The 24,990-nt window shown below is 40.2% G+C and overlaps 1 protein-coding gene across 8 annotated transcripts in view; it reads right to left on the reverse strand.

The window, feature by feature from the left end:
* Positions 1–24,990, reverse strand: part of dab2ipb (DAB2 interacting protein b) — a 148,015-nt gene that overhangs the window by 55,044 nt on the left and 67,981 nt on the right. For 7 of the 8 annotated variants that reach the window (XM_088356111.1, XM_088356110.1, XM_088356109.1 and 4 more), the window contains one exon: positions 18,059–18,177. In XM_088356111.1, coding sequence (XP_088212237.1) covers positions 18,059–18,177 — 119 coding nt within the window. Of the gene's footprint in view, positions 1–4,915; positions 5,289–18,058; positions 18,178–24,990 lie in introns of those variants that run through there. The other variant, XM_088356117.1, reaches the window with a different exon arrangement.

Here is a 24,990-nt window from a genome sequence, read left to right on the forward strand (position 1 = left end):
ATTCCAATACCTTTACATGCGATATCTGTATCCTTAGTGGTCAGGTTTCTGCGCCCTCACTGCCAAGACCCGGGTTTGATTCCATCGGTAAATGTTTTGGGATTTTGGTCAGCGACATGAACTGATCTATCATTGCATTAACATATACGATATTTGCATAAAATGCACAGAGGTGACACACAACTTCTGTAGCTATTACAGTGTTCTCGTTTGCCTGCGTCCTAGACGCATCATTTTTGCTGGGGACGCATTGTGTCAAATCAACGAGTGGCCCCGAGACGCAACTTTTTTGACACCAAATTGTCATTATTACCCAATTACTTTTTTTTTTTTTTTTAGACAAAGATTTGCCGCACTCTTTTCGTCAGGCAGATCCGCCATTGTTGTTTTGGTCTCGCGCCGATCTCGGCAAACGAGATCTCGTAGCTTCGAGATGACGTCATTGTTTTGGTGGTTGTTGAGTGAAAGAGAAGTATGCCTCCGTAAAAACAGTTGGTATTAGGTGCGAATCAACAAAAAATTGGTAATTTCTTCAGTGTCTGTAATAAGTCGAAACATAATACAGAAAGTGGTATAAATGGCAGTAATTCCGGCACGAAAAAACGGCGGATAAATTCTTCAGAAGACCGCGAAGGCAAGGAAAACATGTGTTTTGAAGCGAACGATTCGACGAAAGATATACAAAAGAATACTCCTAGCAAGAAAAGGACTTTTCTGCCAAAATTGACTCAATTATATTCCTGGTTACGCTATGAGGAGGATGATAATGGAGGCGACATGTTCTGTGATGCGTGCACCCAGCGTGACAAAAAAACTGGATTGCATAAATCATTTCGCAATACGAACTTTCAGAAAAGCACATTGGATCGGTACAACGACAATGAAAACCACAAATTAGCTATGGAAATTCTGTTGCTGCAATTGGACCTTGAGAAGGCATTACAACTGTGGCGGGACAGCAAACCACGAAAAATATATGAACTGAAAAATCTGAAGTGATTAACACTGCATGGATATATAGACTTATATTTCAGCAATATTATTATGTATAATGTACAATATTTTTGTGAACTGAAAAATCTGAAGTGATAACTGCTTTGTATTACCAATTAAGTGTGATGATTAAAACTGAATGAATATACAGATTTATAGATTTATATATTTATTTATATATTTGTCGCTGATTTACAATTTCAACCTCGATAACACTAAATTTTAGGGACCCATAGATCTCTGTTGGGACACATAGATTTTTGAGCATGCGAGTCCCCGGGACCCATCACTTTTCAGAGGTAAAATGAACACTGCTATTACTATAATTTCAATCCCATGTGTTTCATATAAGCAAAATATCTGACAAAAAGAGGATTTTTTTGAAGGTGCGTTTGATAATCCAATGTGTGTTATGTGTGGGAAAAAAACTGTATATTCATACAATAATTCAATCACGGAAACAAATACCAAGTACAGTGTCCTGGCTTGCGTCCCAGATCTCCTACAATCCCCAAATAGTCAAGCCAATAGCGTTGTGTTTGGTTATCTACCACTTTTGCTAGCATTTGAGCAAAATCCTGCCTTAAAACAACATTTGATCCCAAAGAAGAGATGGTAGAAGGGTAGAGGGTAACACACGCCCCCCAAAAAGTGCAAAATCTATTGATATGTTCTATTAACAGTGATTGCAATGTCTGCTTTCCAGTTGCTTATCCCAGAAGAGCTTGATCAATGAGATCAATGGATGTTAACCAGAGCGTCTCCCTTACTCTATGCGTCCAAAGCTCCTGCAAGGCCAGGCTCAGGTTAACCCGCAACCTCGAAAGAAGACAATGAAGAGTCTTAGAAAATGGACGGCTGCATTTTTAGGCCAATTATGCAGCGTACATAATGTAGAACGCTCCTAGAAGGCTGTTGCATAACTGCAGCTGTGATGCGGAACTAACACTGTCGCGCCGAACTGTATTTACACCTTTGGGCTCACCACCTTTATGTCCTTCAATTTCTGCTTGGTCACTCGCATCGTCATGGATGTATTGGTTTCCTGTTACAGTATTCAGTCATCATATTAACGCCGCAGACTGCTTAGCCTTACCCTCTGACATGCTCAACCAATGGTGCCGTGTAAGTGTTCAGATCGTGAACATCCATCCGTGTGCATACAGACATTTTATCCTCACAGTTCCTCTCCTCCAACGACCCAGAAGCTGTCAATGGGGTGAAGGGGAGGGGGAGAGGGTAGTAAATACAAATAAAGGCCGAGACAAGTGCCTCCAGGGGAATCAATGCCTTGATATGACCGATAAAAATTGCAGGGACACAAGCCCTGAATCAGTGGCACCTGAATTAAGGATAGCTATAACAATATATTTTCTGAATTTAATGTTAAATACAAAATGAAGCTCCTCTCAACTCGCTACTACATACTGGGATCAATGGTTATGATAAAATGGTGACGCATCACATAAATCAGAAGCACCCCATGAATCTACATAAAGCATTTGATATCGAAATACAACACACCAGCTTATCGTGGGCATTTCAATTTCAAAATGACAGGTGCTAGCAATCAGCTAGCTCTTGAGCTAACCATGTTTGCCTAGTAAAACCAATCATCTGTTATCTATCCTTATGGTAGATGGTCCTTGAAATATTTTTTCTAAAACCTTAAGAGTCTATGTTCAGCACAGGTTTATCTTAAACATGCTTCTTCTGTAATTTTTATAAGCCAACAATTTAATGCAATCGGCAAGAATGGTTAAAAACGGGGTCTGTTGGTGTGACACCTTGACTGTAAGCTGTAGTTAAAATTGTGTCCTATATATACTAGACCAACAGTATTGTCTAGGCTTCACAAGTTGCACAAATTCCATTTTATCTCCGAGCCAAATGTACTCATGAAAAGAGCCATATATGGCTAGTGAGCCATAGGTTTCCAACCTGTGCAAGAGAGGTTGGGTTGTAGTCCAAAAATCAAACCAAGGGTTAATACTTGAAATCAAGGCAAATTGAGGTTGTTTTTCATCTGGAACAAATAAAAATTTGCTTCAAGCATTTTTTTGAACAGATGAGATATTTCAGAACCGAATATCGATATCTTGATGTCTTGAAGCGTTTTATTCTTATTTATGGCCTACATGTGATCACAATAAATTTCAGCCATCAAATATCTCACATAGTTCACTGTTGAAAGGTCATTCAAAATAGTTGTTTGTGTTACGCTTCTTTACAGGAACGACATACTAATCCTTTAGTGTATACCCTGACCTTACAAGCAATTACACCCTCCTTTTACATGGACGACTGTGCCTTCTTCATGCAGCCTGATCCAGGGCGGAATCAAACTATGCCTGAGACGCACAACTCGTAATAAGAGATAAGAAAATCAGCCGCTTGCCTTGGCTAGAACGAATGGGACTCGACCTTTAGACCAGAGGTTGAGCACATGTATATTTATATAACGAGCGAGTAGCTACACTGACAGGGTGGTCAAAAGGAAATGTGGTAGCAGGCGCAGGGTTGATTTGTGATTTTGGCAGATTAAAGCTGTAACGACTGATGTGTTGAATTGAATCAGAGAAACCAGGTCTTAAGTGTCACATAAGAGAGCAAAATCTCCTGCGCTAAAAGAAACCGTCACTGTTCTACCACTATTATATGTCACATTAGGTGCAGTTGAACAGATTTTATTGCTAATAGACTACTGTTAGCCACCGGAACAAGATGTGACCATAACAGTACTTTTTGCAATTTGAAGATAGAACGGAATGTTTACCAGAATTGCTAGGCTATGATGAAAATAATCGAAAAAAAAAAGTGGTATTTATTCATCAAACCTAACAAGATGTGACTGCAGTAGGTTGTCGGGTCGCCGCAGTAGCACATATTTTTATGACCTAAATGTTCCATTGTTTCCTTCCTCATCCGTTAGTTGTGTGTGCGAGAGACAAAGGCAATTGTGTTTAGTTTAATATTTTGCATAACTGAATAAAAAAGTAAATAAAAAAAAACCTGGGAGTCATTCAACGGGTTCTCTGTAAAATATGGATGATTCTGTGATTTACAATGCTTGTATACGACTCCCAACCAGAATATGTAACTGTTAGAGACTATGTCTCTCACGATTGTGGTACGTTGGTGTGGTTTCTTAAGAGTACCACGTCTTTGATCCAAACTCCAATTGCTTTGCCCGGGTATGACGTAAACATTATTGTGTTCGGTTTCTTTAGTCTGTTCCGTGTGAAAGAGGCAGGCGTTTTTTTTCTGTGTGAAAGGAGCAAAGTGGCGCTACAAAATCCAAGGATGTTTGACTGTCTCAAGACTGTGGTTCATCTATTAGTTTTTTACAGCAACTCGTACAGTATCCAAAGAAAGGACAGTCACATGCTTGGTTTGGTTAGCTTGTATATCAAGAACATATTCAAATTCAAATGTATTCCAAATAGAATGTCACACCAGAAAAGCAAAATCCTTGGAAGAAAGTCTCTGAAGTCCTTAGACCTACCTGGTCTACAGAACCTGTTTAAGACATAATAACTGCAATTCCAGGCAAGTTGTACCAAAAAACATACGCAGCATCTCAATTGACATATCTATGAGTGACTCATCATCAGTACCAGAGCCAAACCGTGACTAACCAGCAAGTGTATTACCAGTAACATCCAAGCCGTGGATTCAACGTGATGTGTTGCACCCCTTGGCCTGCTAGCACCTCTCTGGGAATGAATAGCAACACCCTTATCTGCTGCGGACAAATGTCTCTTTTGCCTCAACCGGAATTTAAACCAATCCCTCCATTGCACAGTGAGGCCTCTCGGGAATTAACAGGGATTTATATAATAATGAAGCACGCACACACAGTCAGAATGCAGTTCCCCATTAAGAGATCCAACAGCACGTGAAGCGGCGGGATGGAACTCACCAGGCATCGTCAGAATTCCACACAGCGAGTGAGGGACTGCGAGGGAGAGAACAGGCACGGAGAGAGAACTAGAGAGAGAAGAGGAGGAGAAGAATAACCCCGTGAGGCAGGGATGGATGCTTTTATGTTTGGTCCGTCTTGTTGCTCGACTTTCTTCTCCTGTGCTTTTCCTTAACCAGCTGGAAAGCTACGACAACTCCTTCCAATCCAAAGTCTACATGCCCTACTTTCCCCTGGTTTGCATCCTGGAACAGGGGGGGTTGGAAGACAGCGGTTTACGTCAACCTTTTGTCCTACTGCTCGGCTCAACCTCTCCCTTTCTCTGTCAGTGATTGAGTGTGCCTTCTCATTGCCGTCTCCTCGTGCGGGGAGGAGCCTGGCTGGAAGAGAGGATAGGCGAGAAGGGAAACGGCAGGGAGGGTGTGTTCCAGCACATGGAGATGTGTGTGGTGCAGGCCAGCACATAGACATATACACATAGAGACCTTTCATCCTGGATTGCATAGTGGCGCCATTTTGGATGTGGCAACGTCCACTGGGTCATTTACAGTGAACCCTTGCTTTAGTTGTTCACTTTTCACAGTCTCATCGTTTCACTGATTTGCATCGTGTTCTGCATTCTGATAGGCTAAAGGGTCTGCTTTCAGTTAACATTGATGATTATTATGTGACCATAGAGCATTATCATTTACTAGCTATCTATCTATCTACCTTGGTCATATCCCTCAAAAGGGGTGACCGATAGCAAGACAAACACATACCATAACAAAGAAAATAAAAAAGGGAAAAATTAGCAAAAAACACACACAAACTTTTTGGACCATGGCCAACCCAAATGCCCAAACACCCAAGCAAGTTAGGCACCTCGGCACCTAAGTCGGTCATGCTTTCGTCCCTCCAGATGAAACGGGACACAAGAAAGCGGCCATGTCACTCGGGTCAGGGTGGCACAACACAATTTTGTTCAACTGCAGGGCCCGACAGCTTTCACTGGTTTACCCCTGCCGCACCATACAGATGCCCTGCCCATCCCTTAGAATACGTCCAAACATCCCACTATCCTTTTACAACACCTCTCCACTCATTCCTATCACCGAAAAGCGCTCTAGTTTCCACTAGATTTAGACTTCTTTCCTGCAGTGCACTCATAACACCATCCATCCACACCAATCGCGGCCTTCCTCTTGGCCTCCTTCCATTGACTTCTGCTCTGTAGATCCTCTTCAACATTCGCTCCTCATCCATCCTCTCCATGTGTCCAAACCAACCGAGTACTCTCTCATCCACATGCTTGCTCAGTTCCACTACTACTCCAGTTCTGTCTCTCACAATTTAATTTCTCAATCTATCCAATCTTGTCACTCCTAACATACTCCTGAAACACTTCATCTCAAAAACATTTAATTTCCTGCTCAAATCTGCGTTCAGGCTCCAAGTCTCTGCACCATACAACACAGTCGGCACAATCACAATCTCATACAGTCCGCTCTTAACATCCATACTCTTACATTTTTTATAACTGGTAAAAGAAATATACTGTACAGTCATAACTTCTGTCTACAAGCACGTCGAAACAATAATTTCGATGTACGAGATTCAAATACGACACACATTTCTTTAAAATATCGTGAAAGTGAAATTGTTGTGCGTAGAAAAAAAACCCTAAAAGTTACAGTATCTTTAATTTTAAGCCTATTTATTTGACATCAAAAAATCTAAAAACCTACTTGAAACCTTTTTTTATGTGAGTATTTCGGCGGGCAATAGTACAAGTCATCATTATCATAATGTAATCTAATTACAAATTTATAGACCTACAGTGCCGTGAAAAATTATTTGCCTCCTTATTACCATTTTTTGAATATTTATTTATTTATGGCAGAGATAAGTGATAAAAGGTTTACGATAATTGGTAATGAGTCTTTCACTATGCTGTGGAGGAATTTTGGCCCACTCTAGGCAAAATTGTTTCAAATCTGCCATATTTGAGGGTTTTCTAGCATGGACGGCCCCTTCGAGGTCACACCACAAACATTTTTATTGGATTTAAACTTGGCCAGTCCAGAACCTTCATTTTGTTTTGTTTTTTGAGCCATTTAGAGGTGGACTTGGTGTGTTTAGAATCGTTGTCCTGCTGCATGATCCAAGAGCCCTTGAGTTTGTGGGTGCGAACTGAAAGCTGGACATTCTTCTTCAGGATCTTCTGGTTAACACCAGAACTTATTATTCTGTCAATCATAGAAAGTTTTTCAGCTCCTGAGGCAGCAAAGCACCAACGCCAGATCCTTTACCCATGAAACAGATAACCTGGAGCTCGAACTTGTGAGAAACTGCTACAAAGGGACTCTTGTATTTTAATCATCGTGGAGACCTGGCTCCATCGGAGGAGCCGCAATGTTAGTGTGGAGCAAGCCCGACTCTTTCTAACTTGTTTTCTTGCACTGAAAGAAGCCCTCCAATTTTGCTGTACTTTAGTATAATGACAATAAAGACCATACAATTAACTGCAATTAAGTGGTCTGTGTTTTCATTTGTAGATCTATAGTTGTTATTTTGTTACTGTCGTATCCTCTCAGTAGTTCGGGACGTCATCTCAAGGTAAGTTTGCCCCCTGGGGGCTTTTATGAAGGTGCGACGCTACTTCACGGAGTTTCAATTTTCCAGGGTGGTTCTGGTCCCTATTAACCATAAAAACCAATGGGTCTCTGTATTTCTGATTAGTTTAATGTTATCTTCATTGGAAAAAATAAGGATTGGTATTGTGCTATTATGTCTAGTACATTTAGTATAGCTCCCCCACCGCACTAGGTGTCTATGTGTGTATATCTATGGGCCATCGTAGCCCTGCCCCCAGGGCACCTCCCCTTTCAGCTCCACTGGTGTTCTTTGTCCTGTCAGCTGTGGTGTGAGTTGCATCTCTGCCCCCAAGTCAGCTGTTGTTGTTTATATTCAGTGGGGCGGACTTATCCGGGGCCAATGTTTAAGCAGTAAAGAAAAGAAAATATAGGCTACAGGGTGAGGGTTTAATTAATAGGGCTTAGGGGCTGAGAAGTGATTTAGGGGAGCAACTTCTAGAACCAACTGGAAGTGGAGGGAGTGCAGCAACAGTGAAAGCAATTAATTTCCTGCCTTCTGCGCTGAATGATGTCATTCAACATGACATCATTATCCTCATTTATTTGCAGATGAACATGATTGCAGGTCAACGCAATGCATCTGACAAATGGGCTGTGTACTACAGAACAAAACAAAAATAGTAGCATTTAATAAACCAATGTTCACACCTACATTACAATTTATGGAGAAGCATTGTAATTGTTTTACATAATTGTAATACCAATTTGCACCACAAACATGCCAGGGCAGTGTTGAGCACTACCGCATGTTTAGGGATTTTAACAGTGTTTTTATACTATAGAAAGGGCCGCCATGATTTAATTTGTCCTGCCAGAGTCTCAGAAACTTGTATTGTAAAACATCTAATGATGTTTCAAAAGAAGATATTTTGGTATATTTTGATATATTAATCGTCTTTACAATATCTATCAAGATTTTCTTTGGGTATCATAGGCTATACAAGTCACTAGCATTATTAAAAGTAAAAAATGTTTTACTTTTTTTTTCTGGAAAAGTTGGGTATTACGTGCTATACAAGTCACTAGTGACACTAAATTTGAAATGGGATTTCCTAGATTTATGAAATGAAATGAAATGATCTGATCTGCATTTATATAGCGCTTTTCAAGTCAATGACTTCCCAAAGCGCTTTACATTGTGCTTCACATTTCCCAATAGCGGCCGTGATCTGTGCAGCCATGTAAGGCGCTAACCTGCTTATTCAGGGTAATGGGGTTTCAGTGTCTTACCCAAGGACACTTCGGCATGTAATAATAATAATAATAATAAATAATTTCCTTTGTATTGTCATTCTTTGTAACAATGTACACAGAACGAAATGTCGATACACCTGACCCGTTGTAGCGAGTCGATGCAGCCGCAGCCAGAGGGCGCCGCCATTATACCAATTAGGTATGTCTCGGTCGAGGCGCGAACCAGCGACCTCCCAGTCTCAAAGCGGGCACACTACCATCTAGGCTACTGAGCTGGTAAGACGGACAAGCCGGGATTCGAACTGGGATCCCTTAATCCTAAAACGATCGCTCTACCTCCTGAGCTACTGCCGCCCCAATTTATGACTTATCTTTGTAGAGTTTTGTTTTCTTGTTTTGACTATACTTCTTTTGCACAGAGAAAGTATTTATATTTTTGTTTTAACTCCTAGAAAGTCACCATGACCCATCACTTGAGAGCTATTTTCAGAACCAGTTTGCAGACTATTTAGGTGTCCTTCGTATGCAATGGAATATTTTTGCAGATTTTATTAAATGTACCCGAGAAAGCATTTTCAAGAAATTTCGTTAACAATTCGTGTTAGTTTGTGTGTGCAAAAATAATGTAAATAGTTGTGCTAAAGGCAAATACTTTAATCATTGTTATTCATAATTCTGTGATGCAGTCAAAACTTCTGACTCTGGTACAGCTCGCTGCTAAACGCTAGCCACCCTCACATAGTTGTGGGCATTGGTCGCAGTGAATGAACACAGATAAATTCAATTAGAAGATTCAATTAAATTCAATTATTAGACCCTCCGTTTTTTACTCCCTTAATGAGACAAAAGCAGGGAAAAACATCAACCTTAAATTTATAAAGGGTTTTCAGGCATCATTTTAATAAAATCAAGTTAGCATGTAATAGGCATTTAAAACCTTTAGCTCTAGAATGAAAGGTGTGCATCTAATTCATGTTTGATTATTTTTCCATTGAAAATAAACATTTTTCCACGATAGCCGATAAATGGAGGCTTTGGACAAAGCTATGGGATCATCCGCATAATGAGTTTAATTCCTCCAAAGCGGAGCTAAGCCAAGGTTTGTGCTGAAGTACCACTTCAGCTTTTGAAAGACGAATGGGCAACAACATTCACAGATAAGCCCAAAAAGAAGTACACATTTTCATTTAAAAATAATGTAGAAGTACATCCACAGGTTAAGGTGTCCCTAGTTTACAATGTTGTCAAGTCACAATGAGAAATACAATGTTTTTTCGGCCCGTTGTTATGGCGTTTACCCCAACAGACATCGACAACAGATCCTCAAAATATATATGTTAAGTCGATCTCTGGGTTACACCATTCATAGCATCACATATATTTACATTACGATGTGGAATAAGATGCATTTTACCCCCTTGTTACATTTTGCCCAACATATGATACCATCAACAAAAATTAATTCTCAGAATATTTATTTATAGTAAACGGGTTAGGGCGTCTCTTTCCTATGATATTTTCACGTTACGAAATTTATCAGCCCCTCGATACAGCGACTGAATATTTTACAAGGGAATGAACGCATATCTTTTCCAAATAAATACACAGTAGACCACCAGATTATTGCGTCCCTAGTTTACGATATTTTCATGTTATGATGTGGGATACGACGGTTTTTCGTACACTCGTTACTGCATTTTCCCCAACATAAACCACAAATTGTTGTCTCGCAGGTGGGTGTAGCAATGATGAGACAAATGGCGAGAAGCCAAAATGGGGCGAACTTGCAAAAAAAACAGGGGCTACTCCAGCCCTTGACACGGCAGGCTGCTATAGAGGATGAACCGGGACCTTTCAGCGGAAAAAAACGTGAGGCAGACTGACCGAAAATCATGCAATAAGCAGCCAGAGTAACCACGAGCCACGGCAGCAACAAACACTAACCCAGCCGTGAGAAAAAAAATGAGCATGGTCGGCTGGCCAACTAGCTGACTGCTATCGGGGCTGACCTAGACCGAACAAAACTGGCAGCCTTCGCGAGCCCGCACCCTAACAGGGAGCTATCTGGAAAATAATAAATTAATTGCTATGCAATATGTATTCTGTGTAGCACTATTTAGTTATTCTATATAACACGCTACAGTGGGTATTTGCACGTCACACTGGGTATTTGTATATTGTATTCTTTTTGCTTTATTATTGTATTGTTCTCAGCTCAGGGATGCTGCTGGAAATGTGAATTTCCCTTCGGGGATGAATAAAGTATCTATCTATCTATCTATCTAGACAAGCGGCGAAAACCACTAGAGGAAAAGTCACAATCACATACCAAAAATGAGGCAAGGACACAAAAGGAACGCACGCTGTACGCAACGGCAGGTAAAAACGTACCCTTTGATAATCAACTCGGACAAAACAGTCAGAAGTCCCCCAGCAACAAGGTAAGCAAAGTTCCAATTACTCCAAGCTGAAATAAGCGCTGTGCATTTGCCAATTACAACAATCGCTGTCTGTTTTTTAATGGGATGTTTTGCTTCTCGTAGTCAACCGGTGAGGTAAAACAGTTTACTTAGAAAATTAATTTCTCGAGATCCATGGCACATGGAATATTTTGGAACATATCTGCATGATTGTGGGGAGAAACACTACACGTTCTGTGTCTGATTGAAAAAAGGGTCTATTATAATCCCTTTAATAATGGTAAAAGCTAGAAACGTCTTTTACTGAAAGACGAGGTTTCAAGCTTTCTACGTCCTGTGGCCATATAGCTGCAAAACTAAATGTGCTGTTCTTCCAATTTAAGAAAAACATCTGGCATTAAATGAGTTATAAAGTCAGACATTATACAAAGGTGGTTTGGACCAGGGCAGCACGGCGGTGCAGTGGTTAGCGCGTGTGCAGCACAGTTCTAAGGTCTTGGGAACCTCCTGTGTGGGTTCAAATCCAGCTACCAGACTTCCTGTGCGGAGTTTGTATGTTCTCCCCGTGCTTGCGTGGGTTTCCTCCAGGCTCTCTGGTTTCCTCCCACATTCCAAAGACATGCATTTCAGGTGGATTGGCCGGTCCAAATTGTCCCTAGGTGTGAATGAGCGAGCGAGATGTCTGTCCCTGTGTGCCCTGCGATTGGCTGGCAACCGTTTCAGGGTGTCCCCTGCCCGATGATTGCTAGGATGGGCTCCAGCACCCCCGCGACCCTAATGAGGATAAGCGGTGCAGCTGATGAGATGAGATGAGGTTTGGACCATAATAGTAAAAACCTAAATTTTATTCGTCATAGATGAATATTAATATTTTGTCCAATTAAGGTTAAATTAGGTAAAATCCTTCTCAGCGGTGACTAGCTTTGTAACATTCTTAACTTTATACTTTTTTTTTCTTTTGAGAAATCTTCCCGGAAACTATAATTCGGTGGTTTAAAAAGACATGGGGCCCCAGAAGGGGAAGTATGAGAGATAAGAGGGCCGTTTGAAGACTTCATAAATGCTCCATCACGACAACAGCCCCTGCGCTCTTTTGAAGGCTGTCGTGCCGATACTGCATTTTAATGATGAGGATGATGAAAGGCCACTTTCCCATTTTGCTGTGACTCAGTACTCGCTATACCATGCCCTTAATAGAGAGTTCACAAATTTTTTATGTTGTACAAAATGTATCTTTGTAAATGCAAAAAAGTATTGTACAACTGTAAAATATGAGAATCAGAGCGTAATGTTGTAGTTTTTAAAGTTTTATTCTAAAATATTTTTAGAAATGTATATATATATATATATATATATATATATATATATATATATATATATATATATATATATATACATACATACGTATTATATATTAATGTTTGCAGCTCGACACTGCAAAAATTAGATACAAATTCATGGTGTTGTTATTATGCAAACAATATAGTAGAATTGCCAAATAATAGTCACAATCAAGGCAGCATGGCAGCGCAGTGGTTAGCGCATGTGCGGCACAGTTCTGAGGTTCTTCAGATCGAACCTTCCTGTGTGGAGTTTGCATGTTCTCCCCGTGCTTGCGGGGGTTTCCTCCGGGCACTCCTGCTTCCTCCCACATTCTAAAAACATGCATGTCAGATGAATATGCCGGACCAAATTGTCCCTAGGTGTGTGTGTCCTGCTACTGGCAGGCAACCAGTTCAGGGTGTCCCCAGCCCACTGCCAAAGAACAGCTGGGATGGGCTCCAGCACCCCCGCGACCCTACTGGGGATAAGCGGTGCAGATAATGAATGAATGAATGAGTCAGAATCAATGCAAAATGTTTTCATAATACATTAATTATATTAAAACAAAAATATCATTTTTTTAAGTTTTTTAATAGTTGCAGCTATGCACTGCAAAAATTACATCTAAATTTTGCGGAACATATTTAAAAAAATGCAAACAGTATAGTAGAACTGTGAAATAATCAGTCAGGAGCGGAGTAAAATGTTCTTCTTGTATGTATTTTTTTTGGTAAAGATTTTGATTTTTTTATTTCAATGCTTGTAGTTAAACACTGCAAACATGGATAGATACAAATTTTGGGGGGGGGGCTTTAAATAGAGATTACTATCTTGGGATGTTGTTTGAAATGTTTAAAAAAAAAATAGTTGAGTAAAGAAATTAAAGAAATGAGCGTACTGCATCGGTAAGGAAAAAGAAGTATAGTCAAATCAGTAAAATAATGGAGTTCTTGTAATTGTTACATATTTTTTCTTATTTAAAAAATATATGCATACACACATACACATAAATCTAATGTTTGGATCTTATGTTTTGTGAAAATAGATAAATAGAAGTGAGTAAAATAATTCAGAAATTAATTGAGGAGAGTAATTCTAGATAACATTTTATAAACAAATAAAAATGCAGTTCCTTGCTGATGATTAAGACTAAAAAATCGTGATTCATTATTTTTTTAAAGAAAAAGAAAAACTTCAAGGCCAAATCAAGGCAACCAATAAAAACATTTACTTCTGAATCAAATTACATACAAATAAAACTATATTTTCTGTTAGTGCTTGTTCCAAGACCTTATTCATTTTAAATGAACCAAAAAATATATAAAGATATAATATATAAAGATGACAAATTGGGATTTTTTTCAATAAAAAAAAAACACAAATTTTGAGTGCATATCAACGCAAAAAAAAAAAATCCATTTGAAATTGCATACAAAAAAAAGTATTTAATATTTTCTGCTAGTCATTGTTCTAACATGAATTTTCTTTACTCTGTGCGTGCACATGTTGTGCTAAATTTGGAAGCCAGAGAGTGTCCGGCCTGCGATTATCATGGCTGAATATTTGATTTTGGGAGTCAAGCTGCTTCTGCTTCTCATCTGCAACTCGGTCTCTCCATTCTGCCTCAGGGGGCCGGGCTGTTATTCTTTGTATGAATAAGTACTACATGTGCAATCAAAATACTCCCTGCAAGAATTCGCATATTGCAACACAGGTATTTTTTTCGGTCCCTGAAATCCCCTCTCTATCATCCCCTCTCTATCATCCCATTTCATCATGTACTGGTCAACACTGAAGAAAAAAAACGGTGACCACCATTGCAGGCGCCCCCTGCAGGGCAGATAAGACTCCTCTCGCTGTGCACTGCTCTCCAATTCTGCGAGCGTACCATTTCCCAGCGTGGTAGAAAGCCTCTAGGGAGAGTTTTATCATCTGGCCTCCTATAAAACAGGGTTAGCAAAACTACGGCCCTAGGGCCACATGTGGCCCTAGGGCTTTTTCATGCAGCCCAACCAAAGTGCTCAAAATATGATGGTAATTATTCATCCATCCATCCATTATCTGCACCGCGTATTCTCACCAGGAGTGCGGGGTGGCTGAGGCACATCCCAACTCTCTTCGGGAGAGTGGGCAGGGGACAGCCTGAACTGGTTACCAGTGAGTCGCAGGGCAAGACGTACAGTCATACCTCTATTTACGAACGTCTCGACATAGGAATTTTTCAGGCTACGAGCAAACTGAGCCTAAAAAAATTGCCTCAAGGTACGAAATATTTTTCAGGATACAAATAAACAGACCAGTACCGTGCGCGCTGCTTTTCGGCGCTCCGCAGTACTGTACCTGGCAACCCGAACTCGTATGCGTGAGCGCCAGCATGCTCTTGTGTCTACCGCTTATTCTTTGTGCCCACTTACGGTCCCATTCCCGCTCTGTGAACAGTACTGTACTCTACTATATGCTAGCGATACTAAGCATTAATGATGGACCCCAAGAACAACATTCGAAAAAATGAGCAGCAAGGAGAAAAGAAACGGAAAACAGATTGCAACAAAGCAGGAAATAATTGAACGTTATGAAAAGGGGATTTGTATTTGTGATGTCGCCAGATTAATTGGCCGTAATACATATACAATTGCCACGATTACTTAACAGAAGGAAGCGCCAAAACATGTGGCTCCTTCCAAAGACATCTCGGTCATTTTGAAGAAAAGGTCACCTGCGAACGATGAGATTGAGAGGTTGTTCATTCCGTGGATTAAAGGAAAATAAATTACCGGCGACACGGTGACCGAGGAAATGAAGGAAAAATTAAAGACATCTTGGCAAAATTCCATGAAGTCTCGAAATTCGTGAAACTTCATCACCCAGAAAAGGTTTTGACTGGTCGGGCTATTGCTCATTATGATGACGTCTGTCTCACGCATTTCCGAGGGATTGTCAAAAGCCGTCAAAGGCAGACGTCATTGGATCAGTTCTTAAAGAAACAGGACAAAAAACACTGCTGAGGACCAGTAAACAAAGAGGCCAGTTAAAAAGTAAGAGAATATATATATATATATATATATATATATATATATATATATATATATATATAATTATTTCCTTTATTCTTTAACATTGTGTGCCTCTTGTTTGAGGTTTTTTGTATGGTATTTGTTTCATTTTCTGATGCTTTTTATGATTTATTGGGGAAAAAAACAACATATTTTTGCATTTCTTGGAACGAATTAGCGGATTTACATTTAAAAAGGCGCCTCTACTCGCAAATTTTTCAGGTTATAAATCTACTCGCGGAATGAATTAAATTCGTAAGTAGAGAACATAATAATTTGTTCATTCATTACTGTTGGAGTTGCTAGGATTTTAGCTGAGGGGCAACATGGTAGAAAAAAATACTCTCCTAGGGGCCAGGCAAGTAAATTAATGGCACAGCGCCATCGCTGTAGGAATGGAGATCTTTCGGAGGCGACAAATAAATCCTGATTCAGGGATGCCAGACTCGATAATAGAATGGATATTGAGGGTTTCTCTTCCTCAAGATTGTATTAGGTTCACTAAGATTAAATTTATTTAAACATTGTAAACTGCGCATTTGGAAAAAAAAAAAACAACAATTAAATTCATTTCCGCAAGTTTATCTAACTCGGGGAAAATCATGCTAACTGGAAAGTGACAAAAATAGCACACAAACACTAATTTAAAGCCCCACTGTGCTGTCTGGTATGAGGGACAGTTATACATGGAAGAGCGTGGCAGCAGGATGCCTGAAGAACATGACGCCGATCCCAGAAGGGATTCCACGGTGAAAAATAAATATAACTTTCTCAACCTGTGATTTTGCGACGTGTGCAATCAAATTGTCCTAAAGAGCTCTCCTGTGACTTCTACTTTATGTAAAATAACATCAGGATGGATGTATCCTCATATGTCCTATGGTTGAGAAGTGGTAGTCAGAAAATACAGCTACTGTGGGGGGTTTGCTTTGATAGTGGCGCATAGCTTTGGCAATACCCAGTGGATATATTTAAAACTGCAGGGCATTGACGTGATATGGCTCACTTTTCTCATGTGCTTCTCTTGGCATTGTCTCGCGGGCCAGATTAAATCTGCTGGTGGGCCTTATCTGGACCACGGGCCATATGTTTGGGAAATAGAAATGAATGAAATCACCAAAATCCACAGTCTAATAAGTCTTACTTTTTGTGAGAGATGAATCCGGCTGAAACATTCCTTGAATAGGTTTTAAATAAGTCCCACCTGATGGCATCAAGCCACAGCATTTTGTCCAAATGAAATTCCTCAACTTACATCGGCATAGTTCCTCAACATGCCACACAAAAAAAACGCAAAATCTACTTTTGTCCAAATAAAGCACCTCAAACCCACTTAGGCTTAGTGGCTTGGCACAAAGATGCTGCAAGATAACCGCAAAGCACTACTTTTATCTAAATGAAGATCCCTAATTTATTTGCTGATGTACCGTTAATTCCGGACTATAGAGCACACCTCATTATAGGTCGCACCCAGTAAATCTTTAAAAGAAAAAACATTTTGTATATACAAAAGCCGTACCTGACAATAAACCGCAGGTGCCCATATTGAAGCATGAGATTTACAAAAAGAGACGGTACACAGAATTTTTAAAATATACGGTACCTTAAGTTCTTGACGGCCGCCTGCAGGCTTTTGGACTTTTTGATAAACAAATACGTGTCTGTACAATGTTACCAATCACTGAAATCATCATGCTTAATGTAATTGGAAAGCTTGAATTCTTGGGATTTACAATATGATGACCATAGATAAACATCACCATCAGTCTTAAACAAGATACCCAAAAACCATAAAGGCGGCGTAACTAACCATTACGTCCCCTGGTCATCTTCAACTTCTTCGAATGTCTGTGAAAACTGCTTTGTTACATCAAGGACAATCCATAAAATCCATCCATCCATTATCTTCACCGCTTATCCTCAGTAGGATTGCGGGGGTGCTGGAGCCCATCCCAGTTCTCATCGGGCAGTGGGCAGGGGACTCCCTGAACTGGTTGCCAGCCAGTCGCAGGGCACACATCGACAGACATCTCACTCGCTCATTCACTCCTAGGGACAATTTGGACTGGCATATTAACCTGAAACGCATGTTTTTGGAATGTGGGAGGAAACCGGAGTGCCTGGAGGAAACCCATGCAAGCACAGGGAGAACATGCAAACTCCACACAGGAGGTTCGATCTCATGACCTCAGAACTGTGCTGCACACACAAAGTGCCAAGTTACATTAAACTTGCATCTTCCTCGACATATACTGGTATATTCCACCGGTCTCACTCCAACCTTCACTGCTTGGGCGCCCCTGGGGCAGTTAGAAAAAAATGCAGAAATCAGCCGCATCATTGCATAAGATGCTGAACGACGTTGAAAAATGGTGACATAGTCCGGTATTATGTTTCAGACCTCCCAAGAAATAATGATTTCGATAAAACTCCATGCTGTAAAAACAACATTGCCCACAGCATGTTGACAATGTGCGCAACCAACAACACTGCAGCTCTCGCCCAACTTTGACTCACCTGTCATTGTCCACATTCCTGAAGCCCGGTAAAATGTGCCGGAAGCTGGAGTTGCGGTCCAGCTTGGGTTGACTTTTGGTTCGCTTGATGGAGCCCTTTAGCCTCCGGCTCAGGAAGCCCTGATGAGACAAAAAAAAACAAAAACAAAAAAACATCACATTCAAGTAGGGCTGCAACAATTAGTCGATATAGACAAAAATCGCTAAGAGAAATAGACAATAATGAATTCCATTGACTATTGTCAGGTTTTTCTATCAGACACTCAGCTGGGAGTCGCAAAATGCAAGAGCTTCTTTGTATAGAGTGCCAACATAAACAAAGAAATGGCAGCGTCGACGTCAAGTATCCGTAACAAAACTTAAATTTTAGCATGGATATGGCGAATGAAAAGACTACTTGCAAAGTCTTCCAAGCAGAATGTGCGTATCATGGCAGTAGCTCAGTCATGCACTAGCAAATAAAAAGCAGGTCTGACAGTAGAACAAAACGGAGTCCGACTCGTCCCAGTATGCTTAAAACACACTTCTATTCTATAGCATATGAATGACCTATATTTTATTCTGTCAATATCCGTGTATTATTTGTTATTGCAGCATCCATTACAGCCTGGTCATCCTGGAAGGGGGATTACCTCATGTGCGATCCTTTTTGAAGCCTTCTTCATTTTCCTCATGATTTAGGTTTTTGAGTTTTTCCTTGCCCTCATGTAGGTTTTAGATCAGGGGATGGTGTAATAATAGTCTGTGGCTTGCAATAATCTGTGGTCTGTGCAGCCCTTGGAGACTCTGTTATTAAGGGCGTCACAAATAAACATAACTTGACTATGATTCAAGTACCGTTTAAACCGATATAGTTTTGATAACATGCGTTGTATATCTTTATAAGAGAGCTTGAGTGACTTGCCAGATAGTGTCTGACAAATTTGAACTTTGAAATTAAATGAATTCAGTCCCAAGAACAAGTGTCAGTTGTTAAGATGTTCAAAACGACAAATGTCAGTTTTTCAAAAGCGATTTCGAACTGTTGAGAATCAATAAGTACTTTTGTTAGACTTCGCAGTTGACAACTGAATGTTCTTCACAAAATGCACCCAACATTTGTTTTATTTACTGTTCTACTGCTACCTATGAGCCTGGTCTTGCTTTAGCGAGATAAAATCAAGAAATAATGTTTTTTAAGTCAAGTCATGTTTATTTGTATAGCCCTCAATCACAAAGAGTCTCAAAGGGCTGTACAGATAAAAGACTATTGCAAACTACAGACTATTATGACACCATCTCCTGATCTAAAACCTACATGAGGGCAAATAATACACAGATACTGTCAACATAAAATTATAGGTTATTCATATGCTATAGAATAGAAGTGTGCTTTAAGCCTAGATTTAAACAGTTCCACTGAGGTTGCAGATCGTATCTCAGGGGAAAGAGCATTCCACAGCACCGGGGCCCGAATGGAGAATGCTCTCGAACCTGCGGATCTCTTCTTGGCTCTTGGGATTGCCTGCCGTTAAGAATTTTCCAAGGTTTATTTATGCATTTATGTACACTGTGCTTAATAGGTTTTAGTCCATTTTAATATATTTTTCTACAAATCTGCGGGATGTTCAATACAAGATGTTTTTGTCATTGTAAACATTTTTCTTGTGTTTCCATATAATTAAATCAACTTCATGCGAAATTTAAGAAAAAATGTAAGAATCATCCAATTATTTGACTAATTGTTTCAACGGTAGGTGACTAGTCGATGATTGAAATAGTTGTTAGTTGCACCCCTAAACACTGCTGCTTGTACACCCAGTTTGTCCGCCTTTCCCGCCAGGTTGTTCATCTTCTGTCAGGACAAGGTTAAAAATGTCATCTAAACCTAGAGGCGGCAGGAAGCAACAAAAGTGACGACCCTCTTTATTAAACAATTAGGTGTTGTGGTTCCGTGCTAATGACATCATTGGTCTAACCGTTCCTGGTGTCGATTCAAACACGGTAATCAAGCACTAATTCGCCTCACACACGCCTTGCGCTCAGCTTTATTTTCCTCCTTCGTCCTTTTTCTTTGTATGAACGCGTTTACTTTCACCCTGGCGAACATCTGCAATCGCGCTCCCCAAGCGCCCCACCGTTGCCATGGCAACTGTCGGCTGGCATTTGGAGCGAGGAGAATACGGAGGGGAAAAAAAAGTGTCGGGAGGCTGCCGGTGTTTGCAGAGACGAGGGGCCGCTTTGATTTGGCGAGAGAAGCGAGGGGGTTGAAGAAGAGAGGATGATTGCAGAGTGCTAATTAAATGTAGCGTGTTTATGTAACGGTGCGCAACTGATGACTATTTACGTCCCGGAGAGGCTCGAAGGATCTAGTGAAAAATTTTACGACTGTTTTCCTCTTCTCTGCTTCTGTGCAAAACCAACTCTAATTTTTCAGAAATCTGACCCGAAACAGGGCGGTGGTTAGCGCGTCCGCGGCACAGTTCTGAGGTCATGGTATCGAATCGCCTGTACGGAGTTTGCATGTTCTCCCCGTGCTTCCGTGGGTTTCCTTCAGCCACTCCGGTTTCCTCCCACATTCCAAAAACAGGTGAATTGGCCGGTCCAAAATGTCCTTAGGTGTGAATGAGCGAGTGAGTTGTCCGTCTCTCTGTGCCCTGCGACTGTCTGGCAACCAGTTAAGGGTGTCCCTTGCCCACCGCCCGAAGATAGCTGGGGATGGGCTCCAGCAAATCCCGTGACCCTACTGAGGATAAGCAGTGCAGTTGGATGGATGACTCGAAACCAGTATTTTAGTCTACGGCTGCTTTATTTTGAAGCAAGACTAAGCCATAAACAGCTCTAACGATCGCATTAGATTTCTGTTTTCGTAAAAATGTACCACTCCAGATTTTAAACGAGCGAATTTTTGTTTTTCTTTTATATTGTGAAGACAGGTTGTGTTTTGTGCGTAAAAATAGTGTGAGATAACATCTAGCACTTTTTAATTCAAAGGGTTGACATGCACAGAGGCTCCCCTACTTACGACCATTCGACTTGCCTAAAATGGTAGATACGAATATTTTTTTCGGAATGTCGAAAAATATCCGGACGTTGCTGGAAGTTCTATTTTGTATTGTAAACACTATACTGAATCTCCAGCGCGCCAAGAACGTTGACATTTTTATTGTTTACTATCTCGTGCATCCATTCAATATGGTTGGTGTAAAGTGTAAAGAGGAGAGCCGTTTCATTTAAAATGAAAGTGGAATATGGAAGCATGATGGTGTTGAGAAATGTTTGGATCACTTTTTTTTCTGCCACTTTTTACCACAGAGGAGAAAGTCGCCCAACTGTTGAAGCTCATCTTCCAAAAGTAGGTTAAACTTAACTTTATAGAGCATATTATTTTATGAAATGTTTATTTTTTTTTTTGGTACAAAACCAAACAGGTTACTTGTACTACGATTCATTAAAATGTTTTTCATTTGTTTATCCCGAACCAGGCATGATTTCAGATGCTAGAATGTGAAAACAATTTTTAATATTCATATGCTAGATTGCTCTGAAAATGTCATGCTATTGAGTATCTGCCTCAAATCCATGTGTGCCCAAATAGCGGTTGTTGGGACGGATCAATTTGCAAACAGAAAATTTGTCATTAAATCATTAATCTTATTTTGCACATAGCATGGGGGGGTCAGCCACAGCTGGCTCTGGGGACACATTCAGCTCTTTGGCACTCCCTAGTGGATCTGTGATGCTTTTTCAAAAATGTGTGATAATGGGAAATTATTTGGTGTCTGTAAGACAAACATGACACAATTATTAATGTTTTCAAATAAATATAGATGCATACAGGATATATATAGAGTATGCCTTCCTTATAAGGCTTATATAACCTTTGAATCTTTTGTAGCTTCAAACATGTTTTTTGGGTCCAACAAGGCTCTTTTAACATTTCAGGTCGCCTAATTCTGACTGAGCATCACCTACTACGAGCTCAATCTTTCTAATGTCTTCACCCGATTGTTTACACTTTTTTGGTCTGAACGCGACCATGTTTTGTCTTCGCTCAGCCCTCCTTCAGACATGTTTACCATTTCTATTGTTTCACAGCGTCCTTGAATTTTGTTTTTACGCCGTTGCGCCACCAGAGTCGGACCATTAATGCACCTGCGAAATCACGCTTCAAACATAAGAGATAATTAGACGGTGACTTTTTTTTTGCAGGGAAGAACACTTGTCGCCAGGAAACGAATCGGGAGCAAAACTAGTATGCACAAAAACGATAACAGGAAATACATGAAACTGCATCAATTGACTGAATTGGATTTTTTTTTTTTCAAACGTTTATTTCAAACACTCAGGAACGTTTCACAAGAGGGCGCTAGGTGCAAAATCAAACTCACATGACAAACATTTGCCTCAGATTGCAAAAATATTTCCTTTATCAACGCACAACTGCTTTATTTTCCACTGCGCCTATTTTCTATTGTCTTACTTTTGGCAAAACTGTTCGGGGTGGAACACATTAGGTAGGACGAATGGGGCAGAGGGAAGGTCTGGAGAGTGAAGTCGAGCTCGTGCCCAGTTTTTTTAAATATGTATTAGCATGAAAAATGGTGAAATTAATAAGATGTTTAGGTATAAATCAAGAGGCCTACCCAAACCCCAAGAAAAAAGAAAAAAAAGCTTTACTCGAGCCCATCTAAGAAATGCACGTACTTGCACGCACGCGCATGAAAGAGCTGCCAAAGGCTGCAATCATGACTCAGCCAGGAGATGGCTGCGCAGAGTAACTCATTTCCAAATTCTGTACAGCTTATTAGATTTTGAATTGTTATTTAATTCTGAAGATCAAGTATGTCCAACTCAGTTTGGCTCTGTTGCAGGATCCAGACTTCAATCATTGGATTAAATCATCCAACAGGCCAGATCTGGCCTGCGGGTTGTATGTTTGACATGCCTGCATTAGATAAATTGTTTTAACTGAGGCTGGTCGCCAAAAACTTGCGGTCTGACAAAGTGAATCGGGGAAGAAGAAAAAAAAAAACAATCATGTACAACAATAATGAAGACGATCACAGCAGATTTATTTCCCATCGGTGTGTCACTTCTTTCTCAGCGGAACCTTTTTGCAAAGGTTCAATCAGAAATCTGTCCAAAGACTGACGCCTACATTAACCTAGCTCGCCCCCTGGAGGGAGGGGGAGACTTGCGATGGAGGGCGCATATCCACAGGTCGGCGGGACCGCCAAGTGCAGTTAATTTGCCTTTGTCAGGCGGCTAAAACAACGGGTGGGAAAAGACATATGCCGAGGGGAAGTTAAAAGCAGATGCATGCTGAGGTAAATGTCAAGTCGGGGGGGCGAAATAGAAAATGGGTGGCCAGGGAAAGATTGACAGACTGATAAAATGACCAAATGAATGGGCTAGACCGACATTTAAAGGAGCTGTACGAAATTTGGAACTTTGTTACTTTTTGCCGCCATCTCCTGGCTGGTGTCATTGCAGCCCCAGTCAGCTCATTCATGATGCGGGTGCAAGGACATGCATATTGGCGTGCATTTACGGACTCCAAGCACCCATGCAAACCCTGATCATAAATATATGTGTGGAGAAAAAATGAAATGTTATTTATCTTTAGTACGACGTGACTTGGACTAGACTAAATTACTGTTTTCATTAATTAATTCCCAAACAATTTTGCTCATTTAATATATAAATATACACACACACACACACACACATTAAATTTAGTAACAATTCTGAAAATTAAGCATCGCTGCCGGAGACATACTTTTTTGCCTATTTTTTTTCTTTTGAATCAGACAAATATTTGTTTTTTGCAAAATCTTGTGCATCCCAAAGGTTAAGGGTTTTGTTGCCAATAGTATTTACTGATACTGCTTAACATAATAATCCCTTCACATTTTTGAAGAAATCTCAGTAAATTCCCACTCTTTTTTTCTTAAAGGCACAGCGTGCATTATTTGACCATTCAACGTAGTAGTAGTGCAACCTAAAAGAGCTACAAAGCACAAGGAAGAATACAAACTACTAGTGACCAAGTCGCACTGTTTCTATTCTTCTGTTTTTGCCTAGACTTACACAAGGTTTTGAGATTTCTAAGGGTACCCATAGCAGCAAGATGGCGGACAACCATTTCAGCTCCCTCTATGTTTGCTCATGTTATGTCAAATAAGTACAAATTTAGTAAAAAAAAAAGCCTCACACCTTTACACGATAATTCAGGTATTTTTGCTTATACATATCAATACTTCAGAAATGCTAAATATTACACAATGCCTTTTCAAGGAAAAATTCCCTACAAGTAGTTACTCAGAAAAGTATTAGTTCCAGAGCGAGCTCTGTTGTGGGCAAAGAGCTGGACAGCCTAACAACAGTAGCTGAGAGACGGGCACTGGAAAAGCTGCGGTCAATCATGGACAATCCATCGCATTCACTACACAGCATTATCTCCAAACAGAAGAGCAGTTTCAGCGACAGACTGCTGTCACTGTCTTGTACTACGGACAGACTGAAGAGATCTTTTCTTCCTCATGCCATGAGGCTCTTTAACTCTACCCAGCAGAGTAAAAGCCCACAGTAAACCACACCACCTACATTGCATATTACCGAATCTTATTGCAATATGTATTCTGTGTAGCACTATTTAGTTACTCTATATAACACGCTACAGTGGGCATTTGCACGTCACACTGGGTATTTGTATATTGTATTCTTTTTGTTTTATTATTGTATTGTTCTCAGCGAAGGGATGCTGCTGGAAATGTGAATTTCCCTTCGGGGATGAATAAAGTATCTATCTATCTAGTTCCATTAACACATATCTATTTAAAAAAAAAACTAATATAAAACAAGTGTTCAATTATATCGTTTCATGGTTTAGTCAGCTAGGCACTCATATTGTTACATTAATGTGTGATGTTTTTAGTAGTCTTTCATGTT

The sequence above is a fragment of the Urocampus carinirostris genome, chromosome 16, assembly GCF_059441175.1.
Source record: "Urocampus carinirostris isolate Australia breed hairy pipefish chromosome 16, RoL_Ucar_1.0, whole genome shotgun sequence".
NCBI classification, from domain to species: Eukaryota; Metazoa; Chordata; class Actinopteri; order Syngnathiformes; family Syngnathidae; genus Urocampus; species Urocampus carinirostris.